Genomic DNA, 19,518 nt, shown 5'->3' with positions numbered 1-19,518 from the left:
GCTCAGTGCCTGTGTGTGATAGGCATTCAGTAAATATTTATTGAATGGATGAATAAGAAGTAATACATGTTTCCATGAATTCTGCCAAAACAAAGCCAAAAAAAAAAAAAAAATGAGGCAAAATCAGTAGGTTGGTTCCCCAGCATCTAATGCTGTATTCTGTATAAATAAATAAGCGATTCCTGTTGGTCATAATCTTTTAGTGGGAATGGTGCCATGAGAAATTTATTGGAGTAATTTTCAACAGCATAAATGTTTAGTAACAGATGCACATACATGGCAAGTTGCCTCATTCAGCTGCCATCTGTTAAACAACTATTCTAGCAGGACTGGTCCATTAGAACTAGACCAATAGTACTCTCACACATGTTTATTTTCAAAATTTTTCTGAAAGCCTTGAAGAAGGAGAGGTGTTTCCATGTCTGGTAGGCAGCTGCTCAATAATGGCATATTGCAACACCTTGGCAAACTGTGAAGTCCATTTGATGTGTCATAATGCTCAACAAGGAAGTATTCTCTCTTAAGTGTTTTGTCAGAAGTCAAACTAAATAATGGCACTAGGAAACTCACTCAACTACAAATAATTGGGTCCAACAGAGTTCACTGTGGATTGTGCAATTGACAACAGAAACTGGCATGAGCTGAAGGCTATAATCCATGCCGGTCATCATCAGTGTGTGTGATACAGGCCAAAGACAGTATAGTAAACTCTGTAGAAAATATAGTTTGTCTCCATATGTACATGCAATTAGATTGTGCCCAGTGAAAGCATAATGATTCTTGGCCTGGACATGCCTTTCAATAAAAATGTTACCAAGCTTTTTTGTATATAAAGGTGGAGACAGTGTTGGCCTATATAAACTTACCTTGTGCATGACCAGTTAGGTTGGTGGTGTGTCATAAATGTGGGCCAGCTTCCATAAATGTCTCAGTGCTTAGCGTAATGCCTGGTACCCAGTTGGGACTTAGTAAATATTTGTTAAATGAATGTTCTAGGATCAATTGAGGCAATCCCCTCTGGATTCCCAGCATGAAAGCAGGTCCTGTAGCTTAGATCAAGCTGAATGTGAATTAAGAGCTTGGAGTACTTAGTGTACTGAGCAGAACACGTAGTAAAATTGCTTATCACTGTTGTGTGCCCATAATAAACTTCTAGAGTTGTGTGATTTCCAAAATGTAAATCATTAGGTATGTATTATTTTGGGAGCCAAACATATAACAGTGGTTGTTTTAGAGAATAAATCCATCTGAGTCTTGGTTTAGTTATAAGAATGACTAATTTTATACTAGATTCTCACATGATTCAAAGTGTGTGAATGACTCAGCCCATTAATATCCTTAGCTCCTGTGATCTCCCCTCCTAGTGAAATGATAGCTATACGGCAATAATGATTATTGGAGGAGGAGAAGACCTTGACTTTGCCCTAGGGCAATAAAATGACATACCTTGAGTAATTGCATATGTATACAACACTATTTGAAAAAAAAATGAGGTATAATATGTTGAAAATGACACGTGTAAGGACCAAATTCTGCCTTTTGTTTCAACCAAAGTCCCTTTCCCTAAAACAAATCCATTTCTTTGTAGAGAAAGAGCCACCAGAGGCCTAAGTTAGTTGTTGACAGCTCACTGATTGTCTTCTCCTTGCTGACACAAAGAAATATTGCAGGCACAGGAGCTCTGGGCCCCAATTCAGTGGAATTCCACATTCACGAATGATTTTGAGCTAAAACGGAGCACTTGGAGAGCCTATGGAATGTTGGGGTATTTGTGTGTGTTTTCCCTATTATTGTTCCATCTTTTTGAAACAATGAATTGAACAAAGGTCTGGATATTTTAGAGTCTCTCTGCTTTTGCTAAAGTCCCCAGTGACCCAGTCCTCAAGTCCAGAGCACACTTCTCAATCCTTATGTAGCTTGACTTCTTTGTAGCATCTGACAGATCTTGAAATTCCTTCCTGGACTTTTGGGGTATTTTCTTTTGTTTGTCTTCTTAACGCTTCTTGTCCTTTTTCTTTTTAGACTCCTCTAGCTGCCCCATAAATATTATATGCTCCATTGGTCCTTTTTGGTTTCTATTTAGTCTTCTTGGTAATCCCATTCATTTCCATGGTTTCTACTAAAATCTACACAGTGATTCCTCAATGTGGATGTTTTCCAGCCAGGCTGCTGAGCTGCAGACCTATATATCCAGGCACCCTAAAGATAAGTGTGTGATGACAGCAACAACCTCAGCTACTCATTGTTCAATATTCTCTGCGGTCTACAGCTCATGCCTTGTTGCTTCATTCCATCTCTTTCTCAGCAAAACTCTGGCAAACTCTGGCAGATACCATTAGCATTTTCTGTTAAGAAGTGAGGAAACTAAGGTTAGATGCATTTAGGAACTTTTCTGAGCTCATTCAGTGAGGAGAGTAGAGCCTCATTTTTAATCTCAAGGGTAGAGCCTAAATTTTTCATCATAAATACTTTGGGTTAGCACATCAAAATGGAATCCTTTACTTTGCCCTCTCGTTTTTGTTATTTTTTTCCATTATTCTCTGTCCTGCTTGAAAGGACCATATTTTTATCCCTCAAGTAGAAATCTGGGGGTTTCACTGGACCCCCAAATATTGTGGATCACAGAAGTACTTTTATTTTTATGTCTTAAACTACCTCCTTTGCATTGAATAGAAGTTTCAAACTCATGGACTTTTAGGCTGATATATTGTTTGGACTATGCATTGTTTTAAAAACTAGAAAACGTGTCACAAAAAAATCTAGATTTCTAATTTTTCTTTAAAACTTGGACTTGCTCTTTACATGGCCACAGTCATCTGGAGCTGTGTAGCAGCTTCCTCTCACCTGGGGCTTGTACTGTCTACTTTACCATGGTCTTCACCACTTCCTGTTGTCCTCTTATTGGGGTTTCCTCAGATCTTTGTCCAGCCCTGTCGGCATTCATGACACCTGGTAAAAACTGTTGTTGTGCTTTCCCAGCTGTCTTCCTTCCTCTCTAGCTTTTGCCCTAGTACTTGAATGCTTTTCTTTAATGAAATCTGTCACTCCCTTTCTCTTAGCATTTTTGATTTATGTTTCCCCACTGGCTCCTTCTTCTTAGTCCACAACCATGGTCAAGGTTGTATGCTAAAGGTAAAAGGAAACAAATAAAGAATTTTAACATCCACTATATGCCAGAGTGAAATACAAACATGATTTAATTAAGTCTTCACAGCCCTGAAGTGGGTGTTTCTGATTCCTAATTAAGAGGTAAGAGAGGGCTGCCTGGGTGGCTCAGTCAATTAAGTGTCTGCCTTCGGCTCAGATCATGATCCCACAGTATCAGGGTTGAGCCTTGCATCAGGCTCCGTGCTCAGCAGGGAGTCTCCTTCCTCTGACCCCCCCTTCTCATGCTCTCTCTTTTTCTCTATCTTCAAATAAATAAAATCTTTAAAAAATAAATAAATAAAAAGAGATAAGAGAAATCCAGGACCTGGAAGGATTGTCCCAAGGTCCATACATAGGGTGGTTCCAAGATTCTATCTGATTGCAGGGTCCATGTTCTTTTTCTTCCATAATGTCACCTTGATTTCAAGCTCTTCTTATCCTCTGTGCAAACAAATGAGTCTCTTTCCCATGATCTGCTCCCATCTCTCTCTTCCTTTGCTGCCAAACTTTAATCATCTGTTAACACAAAACTGCTGTAGTCTCTTCTCTCATCCCAGTACGGTATAATCTGGCAGCCCCATAAATTCACTTGTTCCTCAACATCTTTTGAGCACCTGCTGTACAACAGGAAGTACACTAGATGCTAGGCAAACAGTCTGTCCCTGAGAGAAGCTTCAGAAGCCGGTGGGTTGAGACAGGTAACTAGTTCCACTGCCGTGTACACGGTACCTAGTCATGAAATCAGTCTCCTTTTAGAGTTCTCTTGGATCATTTTCCCAAAGGACAAGCACCTCTATTAAGGAAATTTTCTCTTTATCTTTCTTCTGTGGCATTCCTCACCCTTGGTTTTCTTCTTTGATTCTTTTTTTTTTTTTTTTTATGATAGAGAGAGAGAGAGAGAGAGAGAGAGGCAGAGACACAGGCAGAGGGAGAAGCCGGCTCCATGCACCGGGAGCCCGACGTGGGATTTGATCCTGGCTCTCTAGGATCGCGCCCTGGGCCAAAGGCAGGCGCTAAACCGCTGCGCCACCCAGGGATCCCTCTTCTTTGATTCTTTTAGAGTTCATTTTGCATCTCTTTTCTTTCTTTTCCCATCTTCTCATTTTGAATGTCTTTCCTGCTGTGTACTAGATCTCTCCACTCAGACAGACATTCAGGATTGCACCCTTCTTTTCTCAAGAAAGTGTAATTTACTTGGTTGCTCATATTAACTATGAAATATTCTGGAGTCATCAACAATCCTTTGTCCTCCTCTCAACAAAAAGACTTGACCATTCTGTTTTTAAAATGGCCTTACCAGGTGCCTGGATAGCTGAGTCGGTTAAGTGTCTGCCTTGGGCTCAGGTGGTGGTCCTGGCATTCCGGGTTTGAGTCCTGAGTTGGGCTCCCTGCTCAGACGAGAGCCTACTTCTCCTTCTCCCTCTGCCACTCCCCCTGCTTGTGCACGCTCGCGCTCTCCCCCCACCCCTCCATCTGTCAAATAAATAAATAAAATTTTTTTTAAAAACGGCATTACAATTTGGTCAGGTTACCGGCACCTCTGCCATTACTTAACCTACAGTGATAACTTCTTTCTCCCTTCCTGCCTGAAGTGCATCTTAGATACTTTAACTCAGCAATTTTTTTTTTAATTTCTCATGGTATTCTTACTTCTAAAATCTTTTAATGTCTTTCCTGCTGCCTATAAGATCAGGGCTCACTTTCAAAGCTATTGACCATCTGCTCCTCATTGACTTTTCTGGTATCTCTCCTGTGTAGCTACAGTGCTTAGCACATGGAAGGTACTCACTGAATACTGGATGGGGTAAATGGGGTAAATGGGGTGCATAAAAACCTGACCTTTTCTCTCCTGAGGCCAGTGTCAAATTCTCATTATGTGAGTGTGCTGTCTGCTAAGTTTACCTCTCAGAAGTTTCTGTCATTTTTAAATTATAGTTGTGTAAAGATGAATAATCTGTGAGCTATTTTTTAAAAATCTCATTTCAGGAGCATCTGGGTGGCTCAGTTGATTAAGCATCCAACTCTTAATTTCAACTCAGGTCATGATCTTGGCATTGTGAGACTGAACCCCCCCCAGGTTGGGCTCCCTGCCCCCATGTGTGCACTCCCCTTCTCTCTCAAATAAATAAATAAATAAATCTTCTTTAAAGTCCTATTTCATAAATTTATTAATGTGTATGTGCTGAGTTGTGATCTCCCAAAATGCATATGTTGAAGTCTTGATCCCCTTAGAATATGATGATTTTGGAGATAGGGTTTTTAAAGAGGTAATTAAGTTAAAATTAAGTCATTGAGATGGGTCTTGATCTGTTAGGACTGCTGTTCTTATAAGAAAAGGCAATTTGGACGCAGACACATAGAAGGAAGACCATGTGATGACATAAGGAGAAGATGGCCAAAGACTTCCAACCTCCAGATCTGTACAAAAAATATTTTCTGTTGCTTAAACTACCTCTGGTTCATTGTTGTGATAGCCTTTTAGCAAACTGATACACCCTGTGTCTTTTAATTTGCTTAGGTTTTAAGTCCTGTATATAGGGACTTTATCCTTGAGTAAGGGATGGACTGAGGATCCAATAAAATCTCTTCTCTGATCTCAGATTTCTTGGGAGCATTTTAAATTTGTCCTGGGGAAAGAGGGCCATCCTTACCTTTTTCAGACTAGATAGCATTCACGATCAGCTACCCAAAGAATGTTTTTTCTTCTCATTTTGGGATTATAGATCTTATTTCTCTTGAAGATACAGAGCAAGGTTCCATTAAAAATATCATTAAGCCCCATTTATTGCATTGATTTAAACAGATAAGGAGTTTAATATTTTCCAGGCTCTCATTTTAATAGCTAGAGTACAGTAAGTTCTCTGTGTCATGCATAGTTGTACTACCCGCAGCATCACATTTCTAGAGAAGATTCGTGCTGCAGTGAATTCATGTGCTTTGCACAGTTCTTTTGAGGATCTGTCCTTGGGGGAAAAGACTATCTCTGAATCACCAAATTTGGTTTATTCAGGTTTTCCTAGTCCTATTTCAGGTTGCCATGTTGTCAGCCTCAAAGTACCTGTCCTTTCTCCATGTCTTCCACCCCACGTTCCAGCCAGCTCCTCAGCAGTGGTGGTAATGAAGCTAGGGAAATGAAGTATGTCTGAGTGGGTTAGAGACTTTATTGGAAAAGAACTTTTATGTTTACTGATCATCTACTCAGGTCTGTTCTGATTGCTTCAGATTAAATAATAATTTCAGCCCCATTAAAAACCTTGAAAAGGTTCACCTTTATACCTGCCTGTAATATCACCATTAACATTTCAGGTGGATCTAAGTCAATTTTATTTTATAAATCCAGAATGAGAGGCTATAATTCTTTTGTGAGATCTTGTCATTTATTTGCTGTATCTACTCTGAACTTCATGCTACAATATTGAACTTGTTTCATCTTGTTCTATCCATGGTAGAGGTGAGGATAGCTAGTCACCATGTGTAACAGCTCTTATTCTTGAGACATGAGGCATTATTACTAAATTACCTCTCTACCTTCTCTTTTCCAAACTGAGCTTTATTGGTTCTTTAACCTTACAGGACTTATTTATAATTTTTAATTACATATAAGATGTGTCATTAAAGCCTCTCCATATTTTTCACAACTCTCTTTGCTGATGGATCCACCACTGGTTGAATATCAACCATACAGTGAGAAGATAGTTTCTACACTCAGTACTATAAATACACATGTAGGCATTTTGGTTTTGTGCTTAGTTTTCATTTTTGATTTAGCTAATTAAAATCTATAGCTCTTAAACAAAAGAAGATGATATAATTCTTCTTTCCATGACAAAATATTATTGAAACATAAATTGCAGGTCATCTTTTGACTTCACATGCATTGATACTCAGATTCAGAGAGATAAGAAATACATTCCATTGATTGGAACCAAATGCAAGAATTTTCTGTATCTATATTGCAGTCTTAATATTGTCTTCAACCAACTGGATTATAGGAAACAAGTCATTTAATTCTTTCTATATAATTTTATTTATGAAACTGAGGAAGGTAGACATCAAGATTGGAAGACCTCTAAGTTGTCCTCCAGCTCAGAATTTGTATACTTGACTAATGACAGGAAGTCGATCAATTGTGGGTTTGAATGGGAAAGTATATTTGGAGCATGTAAGAGAATTCACTTGAAATCTATAGAGCACATACACTGAATATTACCTACTACATACCAGGTGCTGGCAAACACAGTGATAAATCATTTTTCAAAGAGTGCATTTTATGAGGGAAAAGAAACATGTACAAATAAATGCAGTTGACTATTACAGGGGCTGTGATAGATTCTGTGTTAAGGCGTGTTGGGACACGAGGGAGAGTTTGGTGAATTTTGCTTGGGTGGCAGCAGCATCAGGAAAAGGCCAGTGATCAAGGGGCCAAATATGAAGGCCCAAGGAAGAGCAATTACAGTGATGTGGGGGTAAGGTGCACAGGGGCTGGGGAGCAGCCTGATGGCTGTGGCTACAGTTTGAGGTTGAGGAAGTGGGAACAGTGGGTACAGATGATTTTTTCCGAGCAGCTAGACAACAAAGAGAAAAGAACTGGGGAGGGTGGGCAGGGATTAGAGGAGGTTGTTTATTGTTCAATTTGGGAGTAAAGAGCCAATGTAGAGGTTTTAGGGGAAAAAGCTTCTCGAGGGGAAAGTTTGTACTGACAGAGGTTAAGAAGATGAAATTAAGAATGAATTTAAGGGGAACCCTGGGCGGCTCAGTGGTTTAGTGTCTGCCTTTGGCGGAGGATGTGATCCTGGGGTCCCAGGATCAGGCTCCCTGCATGGAGCCTGCTTCTCCCTCTGCCTGTGTCTCTGCCTCTCTCTCTCTCTCTCTTTGTGTCTCTCATGAATAAGTAAATAAAATCTTTAAAAATTAAAAAAAAAATTTAAAAAAGAATGAACTTGAAAGCAAGGTTGAGTGTGGAAAGAAAAACACAGATGGGACAGATACGGTGATAGAGCAAACCCAGTAAAGTGTTAATTGGGGCACCTAGGAGGCAGGTGAATGACAAAATACAATTCTTACAAGAGCTTTATTTTTTATGATAAAATATTGGGAGGAACAAAAAATATAGATTGAGAGTTTAGCTTTGAACAGAACAGGGAACTCATTCCTAATTGTGGCAGCAGAGGGTGAAGTTCAAGATTAAAGCCTCAACTTTTTGATGAAGTAGCAGCCACTCTCCCCTGCTGGGGCAGAGAGCTGGAGCAGAGGAGCGAGCCCTGGGGAGAATGAAGGCTGGAATCTCCACTGGGGTAGTAGGAGAGGGGACTGAGCAGACTTGGCAAAAAGGAGGAAGCCACGAGGCTCAAGTTCCGTTGAAGGTGGAGGGCACAGGGTTGTGCTGGTGTGAGATGTTTCCCTAGTAGCTGTCAGGAGACAGCAAGTTAATAGGGCACTGGGGCGTGGGTTTAAGAAAAGTGATGAGTAGGGATCCCTGGGTGGCGCAGCGGTTTGGCGTCTGCCTTTGGCCCAGGGCGCGATCCTGGAGACCTGGGATCGAATCCCACATCAGGCTCCCAGTGCATGGAGCCTGCTTCTTCCTCCGCCTGTGTCTCTGCCTCTCTCTCTCTCTCTCTGTGACTATCATAAAAAAATAAAAAATAAAAGTTAAAAAAAAAAAATAAAGAAAAGTGATGAGTAGACGGGACGAATGGCTCCCCCCACTGTTTACCAGCAGCCTGTTCTGGAACAAGCCTCAACCTCTCTGGTTCTGTTGGGATTCTGTTTTCTACCTCACTGTGTTTTTTATTTGAATGAAATGAGGTAAAAATAATGTTAAAAAAAAAACGGTGTCATTGTTAACATTGAACTGAGACCAATCTTTTGTCTTCCTCAGGTAAAAGAAGAACGTCCAGAAAAAATACCAGACCTAAAATTGTTAGTGGAGAAGAAATTTTTGGCTTTACAGAATAAGAATTGTGATGCAGACTTTCAAAATAATGCAAAATTTGTACAGTTTAAACAACAGCTGAAAGAACTAAAGAAGCAATGTAAGTCTGCATGCTTTGCTTTGGTTGGCCTTTTTGAAATTAGGGAACTGACCTGATAAACAGCCCCAGAAAACTGATTTTTAGTAAGTTTGCCTCTCTGCTTGGCTTGATCCTCTTTCTAAATTGCTTTTAATTGTTGTTGCAATTCTGTATTTTGTCTAACTTTTGGTTCAAATCAGCCTGTCCATTTCTGAAAGCCAACAGTTTCCACAAAGTGCTAAGAAAATTTCCCAGCGGTTTGATAAAGTGACACTGTATTGTTCCACTGCTGGAGAGGGGGAGTTGGGAAATTAAAATGGAACTATTTTATTAAAATAGCAATGGTATTTTAAATTTTAAACTGCTGTGCCACACTTTTAAAATGATCAGTCTGAATTCTGGTTTTGCTGCCTTTTGAGTAGTAGCAGCGGTGTTTTCTCAAACTGGTTTTCTCTTCTCAAATATGGACCAGGATCTTCTGGATCCCTTTGGTCTTTTGTGGTAGCATAAATTCCAGGTGATTGTGATTGTGATTCCAACATAATTTTGATTTAAAAATGAGACTGGGAAAGATGATTCATTACATGGAAAAATTTTTGTAGACAGTATTTGACAGTAGATCTTTTCTCCACGGTGAAGTACATCCATCCTTAACCTTTCCTCTTTTTTTCTGCATAATCCACAGAACAATTTTATATAATTTTGATAGTTTTTACATTAGCACAAGTTGTCATTCTTCTAGGCTCCCAACTCTTCTTCCTTAAAGAATTGGGTAGTGAAGGAAATAACTTTTTAGTAGACTTCAATTTCTCATCATCCTCATTTGCGTACTCGTGGAGCACTGTCTTATTAGATGTAAATTTCCTTCATGTCCTTATTTGTCCTTAGTGTAAGGATTCATATTTTGAAATAAGCTTTCTTTTAAATATAAGCATTTTCTTTAAATTGATGCTGAGGTCTCAAAAAACGACTGAGGAAGCAGCTCTACTTTTGTCTATTTTACAAGTAACTTAAGTTTCACAATTTGGAATGTTTTGCAATCACGATGAGACTTTTGCTTTTATGTGGATTTAAACAGTAAGCATTTTCTCCACGTTTTCGTCTATTTTTTGTTCTTCTTTGAACATCACAGCTACCAAAATCCTTCTAATATAAATTACATCGTCCCCCCACATGGGTGATAATTCTCCAAACAGGTAATATAATAATTTGCTAGTGTCTTTCTGATATTAAAGGCGCTAGTGAATTTCAGTTTTGATGTGGGCCAGACCAGCTAAATGTATTTTGGTTTTCTACTCACAGCCAGTAATGACAAATTATGGCAGATTTAGCATCTGATCATAATTCTTGATTTTTCAAAAGATACTCGATAGTATAGGTTGAAGGATAAATATCCCAAAATATGAATTTCTTCTACTTTTGTTATTGTTTACAAAGTTATTATTCTGTAAGAGAAAGCTTATAAAGGCTTTTAGAATTATATACTTTAAAAAAAGAATTATATACTTAAGAGGAAACGCTTGTATTAAGGATATATAATTCAACAAAATGACAAATGTAGGAATCATAGTTGTTAATTTCTTTAATGTTCTAGAAAATGATCAGGAGTGAGGGGTTGGAGACAGTTTCCCCAGGCCAGCAATACTACACATCATTTGGATAGACAGTTAAACTTTATCACAAAGTAATTTTATATTGAAAGAAATGCTTCCTTATATAGGGTTTCCCTATATATGGTAACACTGGAATTAAGACAAATTTCCCTTTTTGTTTCTCATAAAATATGCTTTTAAAAAGTTTTTAAATCTCTAATGACAGAACAAGCAAAATATTATATGCCCTCTTAAAATGCTTTTTAAGGCACATGTACTTTACTTGCAAAATACAGTGTTTATTACATTATTAGTACTGTCAAACTAGTACCATGTATGATGGATTTTACTGCTTTAGATGTAACATTGCTGAGGATGCTGATTATCATCGGGAGCCCACAATTGAAGGGAGCCAAGTTGAAGGGACTAGGATTTATACAGGAGCCAGTGATTGTTTGTTTTGAAATATGTTCTAAAGGCAAGGAATTACAATTTTTTTTTTTTTTTTTTTTTTTTTAAGATTGGAAACCAGAAGCCAGAGAGAGATTCTTGCTTCTTGGTACCTATTTTGGCAAAATAGAAGCTGAAACAGTTTTATGGCCTGCGTGTATCAGAAAGGTTCTTTCATAAAAATCACCACCACGCTCTCACCAACTTTATTTACACACACATAAACTGCATGGGATTAAATTTTGCTGAATCAGAATCTAATCACAGAAGTGCTGGGAAGCTCTTTGGTGGGGAGACGCCAAGTGGGGGATTGAAATCAGGTGGTCTGAGGAAGTGGCCTGCAAGCTGCCTCCGCGCACCCTGCCACAGGAGTAAGTTAACCCAGCTGTGGCTCAGCAGCTGGCTCTCCCAACTATTTGGTCTTCAAGATCCCTTTACATTTTTAAAATATACCGAGGGCCTCCAGAGAGGTTTTGTTTACATGGGCTGTGGCTATTGACATTTATCACATTAGAAATCAAAACTGTGAGAAATTTTAAAAATACGAATCCATTTTAAAAATCAATAATAAACCCCATACATGTTACCATAAAGAGGATTAGGAAATACAACTACGTGTTTTCCAAACATAAAGAAAAACTAGGGAGAAGTGTGACATTGTTTTCCATTTTTGTAAATCTCTTTAATTTCTGGCTTAATAGAAGGCAGCTGGATCCTCATATTTTCTTCTGTGCTCAGTCTGTTGTGGTACATTGTTTTGCTGGATGTCTACAAAGAAATTCTGGCCGCACACATAGGTAGTTGGACTTGCTGAAAGGATCTTGCAGACCACCCGAGTTTCGCATTTTGAGAACCAGAGATTTAGGCCAGAGATCAGTAAACTAGAGCCTGTGGGCCAAGTGCAGCCTGCCTCTTTTGTTTCTCTATGGCCTAAAAGCCAAGAATGGGTTTTGTTTTTTTTTTCCATTTTTTAAGTTGTCTGGGGAAAAGTTAGAAGGATAGTATTTTGTGATGTGTAAAAATTCTATAAAATTCAGAATTCACTGTCCAAAATAAAGTTTTATTGGAATGTAGATACACTCATCTGTTTCCTCATTTCTGTGTGTGCTTTACACTAATGGCAGAGTTGAGTAGTTCTATCAGAGACCATCTGGCAAACAAAGCTTTTAATATTTGCTATCTGGCTCTTTACAGAAAAGTTTGCTGACCTTTGGGCTAAACCATAATCAGAAGCAAGGACAGTTTTTTGTTTTTTGTTATTTTAACTTTAGATTTTTTTTCCGTAAATACTATACATTTGTTTTAGGTACATTCAGAACACTCTGAGTGACTGCTGTATATATGAATCATTGTGTTTGGTGCTCCAAAATAAATAAAAGGCAGAGTCCCTGTACTTGAGAAAGACAATAAATACATACATGAAATAATGGAGAACCATCAGTAAATCAAAAGCAAAGAAAAATGCAAGAAACAACCATTATACAATATAGGAGAGAGTCAGAATGGGAAAATGCAGCTTTTATTTGTAGCTGATATTGCCAATCAATGGATAGGGGCTGTGTGGAGCTATATGTTCAGAAAGATTCAGAGGCTGGGTTCAGGCCCAGCAAGATAGAGTGTGCTGAAGGATTATGATGTGTGCTGAAGGGATAATACGAATACCTGGTATTTGCTGTCCTTAGAATATAAATATAACAGGTATGTTGTACTTATTTGAAGCTATGATTACTCAAAAGGCAACATACTTAAGTTGCATACAGTAATTTTTTTAATAGTTGTTTATGTTTTATGGATATTACCAGCCATTAGATACAACTTCTTTGAACAGTTTACTGATTCCTGGTCTAAACCACAATCAGAAACAAGGGCAGGTTTTTGGTTTGGGTTTTGTTTTGTTTTAAGGTTTTTCCATAAATACCATACCTGGGGACCTGTTTGCTGTATACAAGAGATATTATGTCTGTTGCAGCTTCCCAAGATTATTACCAAGATCAAATGAGACAGTGCAAACTTTGAAAGCCTGCTTGAGATTTTGGTTATTACTGAGAAAGGGCCTGTAGTGGCAAGAACATGAGCTTAGCAGCTGGAAGACCCGGGTTTGAGTCACCTACTGTCTGTGTAGCCTGGTTTCCCTGCCGGTGCCCATTTTTCTTAGTTGTAATTCTCAGAGGCGTACAAATCAAGATTGAAGATTATTTTTACACATGGTGGCAGTGATGATAACTGAGTTAAGGAACAATTCCAGAGAAAAGGATTCCATTCCCCTAAATGGGAATTGTGTTCTTAACTTAACCCAAGTTGTGAAACCAACAATATGATTTTGTTTAAGGCAGATGTAATAACCATACTTCCTTAGATAAAGTGACTGTAATTTAGCCCAACAATATGTTCAGGTAATGTCTCTCTTCTTTGACTGTTTTAACTGTCTTCACTGTGCCAACTCATGGCTTCCTGCACTTTAGCATCAGGAGAACTTAATGAGAATGTGTAGATAGCCCTGAATGGACACTTTCTCAAGTCATCAAGCAGTCATTCTTCTATACTTTATTTGTTCATCAAAGCCCAAGATTACATAATTAGCAGGCTGGAGAAGTTTCAGGGCAGGTCAGCAAGGCAGAAATTGACATTAGACAGTAACTCGATATTCAGAAACCTTTGAAATATAAGGGCTTCACTTTGTGATCAAAAATAGAATTGACTGAATCTGTGATCTTTAGTATTAAAATAATCTAATATGAAATGTAATTTTGTTGGCACATTTAAATGCTTAGAGTAAGGATAAGCGCTTTTTGTTTTTAATGCTAATCTGAAGACATACCAGAAATTTAGACCATGTATTTAGGTCACATAGGGAATACATAGGATATAAGATATGGACATAATTGAATCCACAAATGAACTTAGAAATCCACTTTCAGTCCTGGTGATATTTTATACTGTAATTTCATAATTATCTGGACTCCCAAATCATCAACTCTGTACCTTCATTTTAAGCACACTTCATTTAAATATCAAAACTGATAGGCTAGGGAGTGACCATTTACTTTGCAAAAGGTGTCCCTCCAGCCATTAAATAGAGAGCTCTTTTTTTTTTTTTTTTTTTTTAAATAGAGAGCTCTTCAGGGAACATTAGAATACCTTCACTTACAAATATTCTTAGTGGGTTGCTTTCCTTTCCTTCAACACCCATTCAAAACCACAGTGCAGTTCCACAAAGGTAGATACTTTGATGTTTTCTTTACTGCTCTAGTCCCAGTCCTTAAACTCCAGCCTGATGTCTAAGCACAGAGCATCTACAGCATAGCTTCTTGATGATCACAGGAATCTTCAGGAGAACTGTCATATACTTGAGAGCTTATCCTCTATCTCAAGGAGACATCTGCCACCCATGCCTGTCCCTTGTTGCTGTGAAGAGGTATGGAACCCACTGTGGCCAGATCTTCGGGTTCTTTTGGAAACGCAGAAATCTAGCTGATTATTTTTCCATTACTATATTTTTAAAACACTATGCAAATAAAACTGTCAGCTTGTGACATTTGGTTTTACTTTCTCATAATACCATTTTTCTCAGTGCCTTGTTTAGGCACTTGTTTAGGACTTGATATCAGCATTAATTTGGCCAATTAACAGACTATGATTTCTTCAGAGAAACGGGTAGTCTTGCTTTCAGGATACTCCAGACTAAGGCCAGGTTGTGCATTTCATATCATTTGGGAGTGGGTTCTGTTGCAAAGCAGATGGAGATTTTGTGGTGAGGGGCTGGATGTGGAAACCCCTCACCCAGATGTATATAAGCAGTAGGGTTATAGAGAAGACTAGCACCTTCGAAGGTTGATAGAGGGCATGTGTGAGTGTTGAAACCTGAAAGGAAAGAGATGAGGAAGAAGCAAAGGTGATGCCAAGAGGGAAAATGTTTGGCTGTGCCTAGAAATATGTTGAGTGTATTTCATCTGGGCATAGTGTTGACCAACCTGACTTAATCCTGATACTCTTCAGCACATGAATCTCTTTGTCATATGATATAACATCTATCCAAACAATGTGCATTGCTGGCCTGCAATTAACTCAAAGCCCAAGACCCTTCAAGGCAGGAATGATTTTGTAATCATCCCTATATTCCTTTTGTTACTCACATAATCAGAGTTCGGTTAATATTTATAGAACAGAATTATTCAACTAGATAAAGAGGGTCAGAACCTAGTTAAGGCGTTCTGATGATTAAACTCATGCATCATGAGTAAAGGAGAGAAGATGAAAATCAGCGTTCATAGCGTTGGGATTTAAAAATCAGCATAGGTTAACCATTTCTATTGTCTTTGAAAATCCTTTCACTTGCTCAGAAATCCAGCAAATAATTTAGTGTGTATAACCCTTTACATGTTGGTACAAATGCATGGTATATATAATACAACACAGTTTTTAGTGGCACAGTAGCATCATGCTTAGGAATTAAGTAAGTATGGCTCACTTTAAATGTGACTGCTTAGAACATTAAAGAATTTATTAAAACTTAAGTTTGCTGGCTCTTCTGCAGGTAGTTTTATCATCTCTGTGACCCTCAGTTGACTTTCATGTTTTCCTTGATGATGATCAAGCCATCACCATTTACTTGCAGATGACCATTAATTGTTGGGAAATGCTAAAAATCATAAGTTTCACAACAGAGATTGACTTTTTTTTCAATTGGATCACATCCCCAGCATGAAGGGTTACACTTACTGAGTGAGATTTGGGTCCTATGCAAATTTTTTATTCCTGTATGTCTGCCTCCTTCTCTCTTCCTCTTCTCTGAGTCAGTGTCTCTGACTCTTTTCTATTTGTCTCTCCTCTCTTCTGCTTTCTTTGTGTTTCCCACCCATGTATCTTCTCTTTCCCGGACATCCTTAACTCGCATCAGCAAAGCTAAATGGTACCATTCCCATCGTCATGATGAAGCAGCTTCAGAGAGGGTAAGTGACATGCCCAAGGTTGCAAAGCCAGAAAACAGTGGAACCAGAAGAGAGGAGGTGCCAGGGATAAAAAGAGAGCATTACAGACAGGTGTAGCTGTCCCACCTCTTCTAACTCATAAATTTGTTACTTCCTGGGAATTTTCACGTGTCAGGGCAGATTTGCAGTACCAAATAAATAATTGAGTAAGTGAAGAAGAAAAAAGGTTAAGAAAATTAGATCCATTCTGTTGTGTTTTAATCAGAGCATTAAGCTATCAGGGAGCTGTTGGGCCGTGAGAACTGCCCTTTATATGGAGCAATAAAGACACTACCATCTGTTCTTCTTTTACCTTAGATTTGCCCTAGTCCTCTTAGGAAATAGTAAAAGTGATGACCAGGCTTCATATAGTGCCTAGTGTATATGATACTTAATGAATGCTTGTTGAATTAATGCATGACTACAAGCATTGTTTGAGTGCGCACCTATACATAGGATATGCTACCTGCATACTTTCTCTACATTACTATTTATTTCTTACCCTTCAAGATAACAACCCATTTTATAGATTAGAAAGTATGCAAATAAAGGTGGTATAGCTTCCCTAAGCTCATAAATGCTGAAATTTAGATCCTGGTTTAGGTGACATCAGAGCTTATGTTCTTTTCCCTGCATACCACACTAGCTCTTTGAAACACACCTATTTGGTCTTCTTTTCTCTCAAATCAAGCATTTCATTCTTGACTTGATTTCTCATAAGACTCTTAAGTAGTGAACCGTTTGTTAAATCTCCCAGGTCATAGATCTACACTGATACACTCTGATGACACTGGGGGAATCTGTTTCATCCAGCCAAGAGTGAATTTCTGGGTTGGTCCCTTCTATGTAAAAATCAGAGAGTAGAAATTGTACCAGACATTATATAGTAGTTTATTTATGTGTGCCTCGTTTTGCCTTCAAACTATCCCCTAGAGAAACACATACTTGAAGTGAGACTCACAGAAGGTAAGTGGCTTACTTGAGCTCACAAAGTTACAGATTGAGACTCCAAACCGGGTGCCACTCTTCCAGATCCCATGGTTTTGGCAATACATTGAGGAAACAGTGACTAAGAATGCCATTTCCAGTGTGAATAGTTGCTGTTATGGCAGAGAGGAGGAGGGTATTTACTGTAATTACAAGTTTAGAACAAATTCCATGAAATTTATTTCAAGCATAACAACAGTAATCCCATGCCTGTACATCACCTCTCCTAATCTTCACAACATCCATATGCGAGAGCGGAATGCACAAAAAACGCAGGCTCTGTTTTTAGCACACTGAATCCCGGAGGTGGCATATTTACCCAGTGTCTCACAGTCAGGAGGTCACAAGGCTAACAGTTATGTTCCCGGGGAAAGGGGCAGCTTTAGGATGAGAGATGGCTATAATTAAAGTTATTAGGAGAGAAAGGTTCAGTTATCAAGGGCAAAATGAGTCAGCTGCAAGTTTAAACACAAACTGTGAGCCATGGGTGTTTCTCTCCTGGTGGCTTATTTTGAGAGAGTGTGATGCCATCGGTGCTCAGAAAGCAATCTGAACCTAGAGTAGGAAAATCAAATCATGTGTCCTGGGGACGATGTAGATCATACTTAAGAAAATAATTATCTTGTCAAGTTCCTAATTCCTGAGGTTGCAATGATTTCAGTTTTATACTAATAAGATGCATATAATGAGTGGCCCTTCGTAATCAACACCGCCCCCCAAGTTTTAGCCTCTGGCAGTGACTATTCTGTGCTTTTAATTTTTTTTCTCTATAGTTTTAATTTTTGTTGTATACATGGATGTTATACATATATGTATGTATATAACATATATAATGTTATATACATGGATGGAATCATACAGTATACAGCTATCTAAGTGGCTTCTTTCATGGAGCAGAATGCATTTGAGATTCATCCATAGTGTTGTTAATATGGGTAGTTCGTTGCATTGTGTGTTGTGAGTACTATTCTACTGTACGGATGTATCATAGTTTATCCACTCACCAGCTGAAGGGCATTTCAGTTGTTTCCAGCTTGGGGCCATTATAAATCAGGCTGCTGTAAACATTCCTGTGCAGATTTTAATGTGATTATAAATTTTCATTTCTCTTGGATTGCCAGCTAGTCTGGTAAGTACTTGTTTAACTTATGAGAAACGGACAGACTCTTCTAACCTGGCGTACAGTACTGTTTTCCCAGCAGCAGTGTGTGAGAGTGGGAGTTGATGTGCATCCTCATCAGCACTTGTGTTATTGTGGTTTTGTTTTTAATTTTAGCCATTATAATAAGTACGTAGTGGTATCTCCTTATGGATTTAATTTATGTTTTTCTAATGACCAGTGATGTTGAGCATGAAGTTCCTTTTATATGTAAATTTTAAATATTTTTTTCATGTTTTCCTATCCATGTATCTCTTACATTTATTCTTTAATTCAAGAAACGTTGTAGATGATGTGCAGCAGTTATTCTTCCATTGGGCTCCCCGCCCTCCCCATCAGGGTCACCTGGATGTTAAAAGTGTGTGTTTTCAGGCACCACTCCAGACCTAGAGCATCTGACTCTCTGGGGGTGGGACCCTCTGGGTCTCCTGCATACCAGAGTTTGAGAACTATTGGTTTATAGAAGTGGCACTCACCTATTGCTGGGTTTCAAATGTGAACTTTTAAAAAAAAATCCAAGTTCTGTCCCCACCCTCAGAGATTTAGATTTAGTTGGTGTCTGGTGGGGCTCTCTAGGCATTTCTTTCTAAGCTCTCCAGGTAATGCTAATGTATGGTCAGGGTTGAAAATAACTCTTCTATTAAAGGTTGCTTAGCCAGGCACTCTAGAGGGTACAAACCTGACATATTTCCAGATCTCGTGCAGCTTATTTATTACCTACAAGGGAAGAACATATGTGTACAGCATAAATTGTAAGCACCTACCTACAGGATACTTAGTAATTACCTAACGAATTAGATTGCACTTGTTCTCTTGAGTTTGAATATAAACTAACTTTATTCTTCTATATCTGAGAGCCTCATTTTTATAGTCCATGTTATACTTCATTTTCATTTGTTCAGCAAGTGTTTATTGAGTGTACTGAGAATGCCTCAGTGAATAAAATATACAAGTCCTTGTGCGCGTGGAGTTTACAGTCTGACCTTTGGTACCTACCCATCATCTGCTTATATTCTTAATAGCTCTAAAAGGTATCTATTCATATGTGTAGTTGATAGCCTTAAATAATGATCATATTTGTGTATTTGTCATAGTTAAGTACTGTCCTTATATTTGTTAAAATTCATATTAGTCCTATTTTCTTGATAACTTCTAAACTCATTTATCTCATCACCTATGTATGTTGATAACAGCATTTTTTGTTT

General features: G+C 38.4%; 1 protein-coding gene across 2 annotated transcripts in view; it reads left to right on the top strand.

Annotated features, from left to right (window-relative positions):
* Positions 1 to 19,518, top strand: part of NSMCE2 (NSE2 (MMS21) homolog, SMC5-SMC6 complex SUMO ligase) — a 213,753-nt gene that overhangs the window by 57,647 nt on the left and 136,588 nt on the right. For both annotated transcript variants that reach the window (XM_041768450.1, XM_041768451.1), the window contains exon 4: positions 9,026 to 9,179. In XM_041768450.1, coding sequence (XP_041624384.1) covers positions 9,026 to 9,179 — 154 coding nt within the window. The remainder of the gene's footprint in view (positions 1 to 9,025; positions 9,180 to 19,518) is intronic.

Source organism: Vulpes lagopus, chromosome 9 (genome assembly GCF_018345385.1).
Source record: "Vulpes lagopus strain Blue_001 chromosome 9, ASM1834538v1, whole genome shotgun sequence".
NCBI lineage: Eukaryota > Metazoa > Chordata > Mammalia > Carnivora > Canidae > Vulpes > Vulpes lagopus.
Note: the sequence above shows the minus strand (reverse complement) of the source record. Positions and strands in the feature narration are given on the sequence as shown.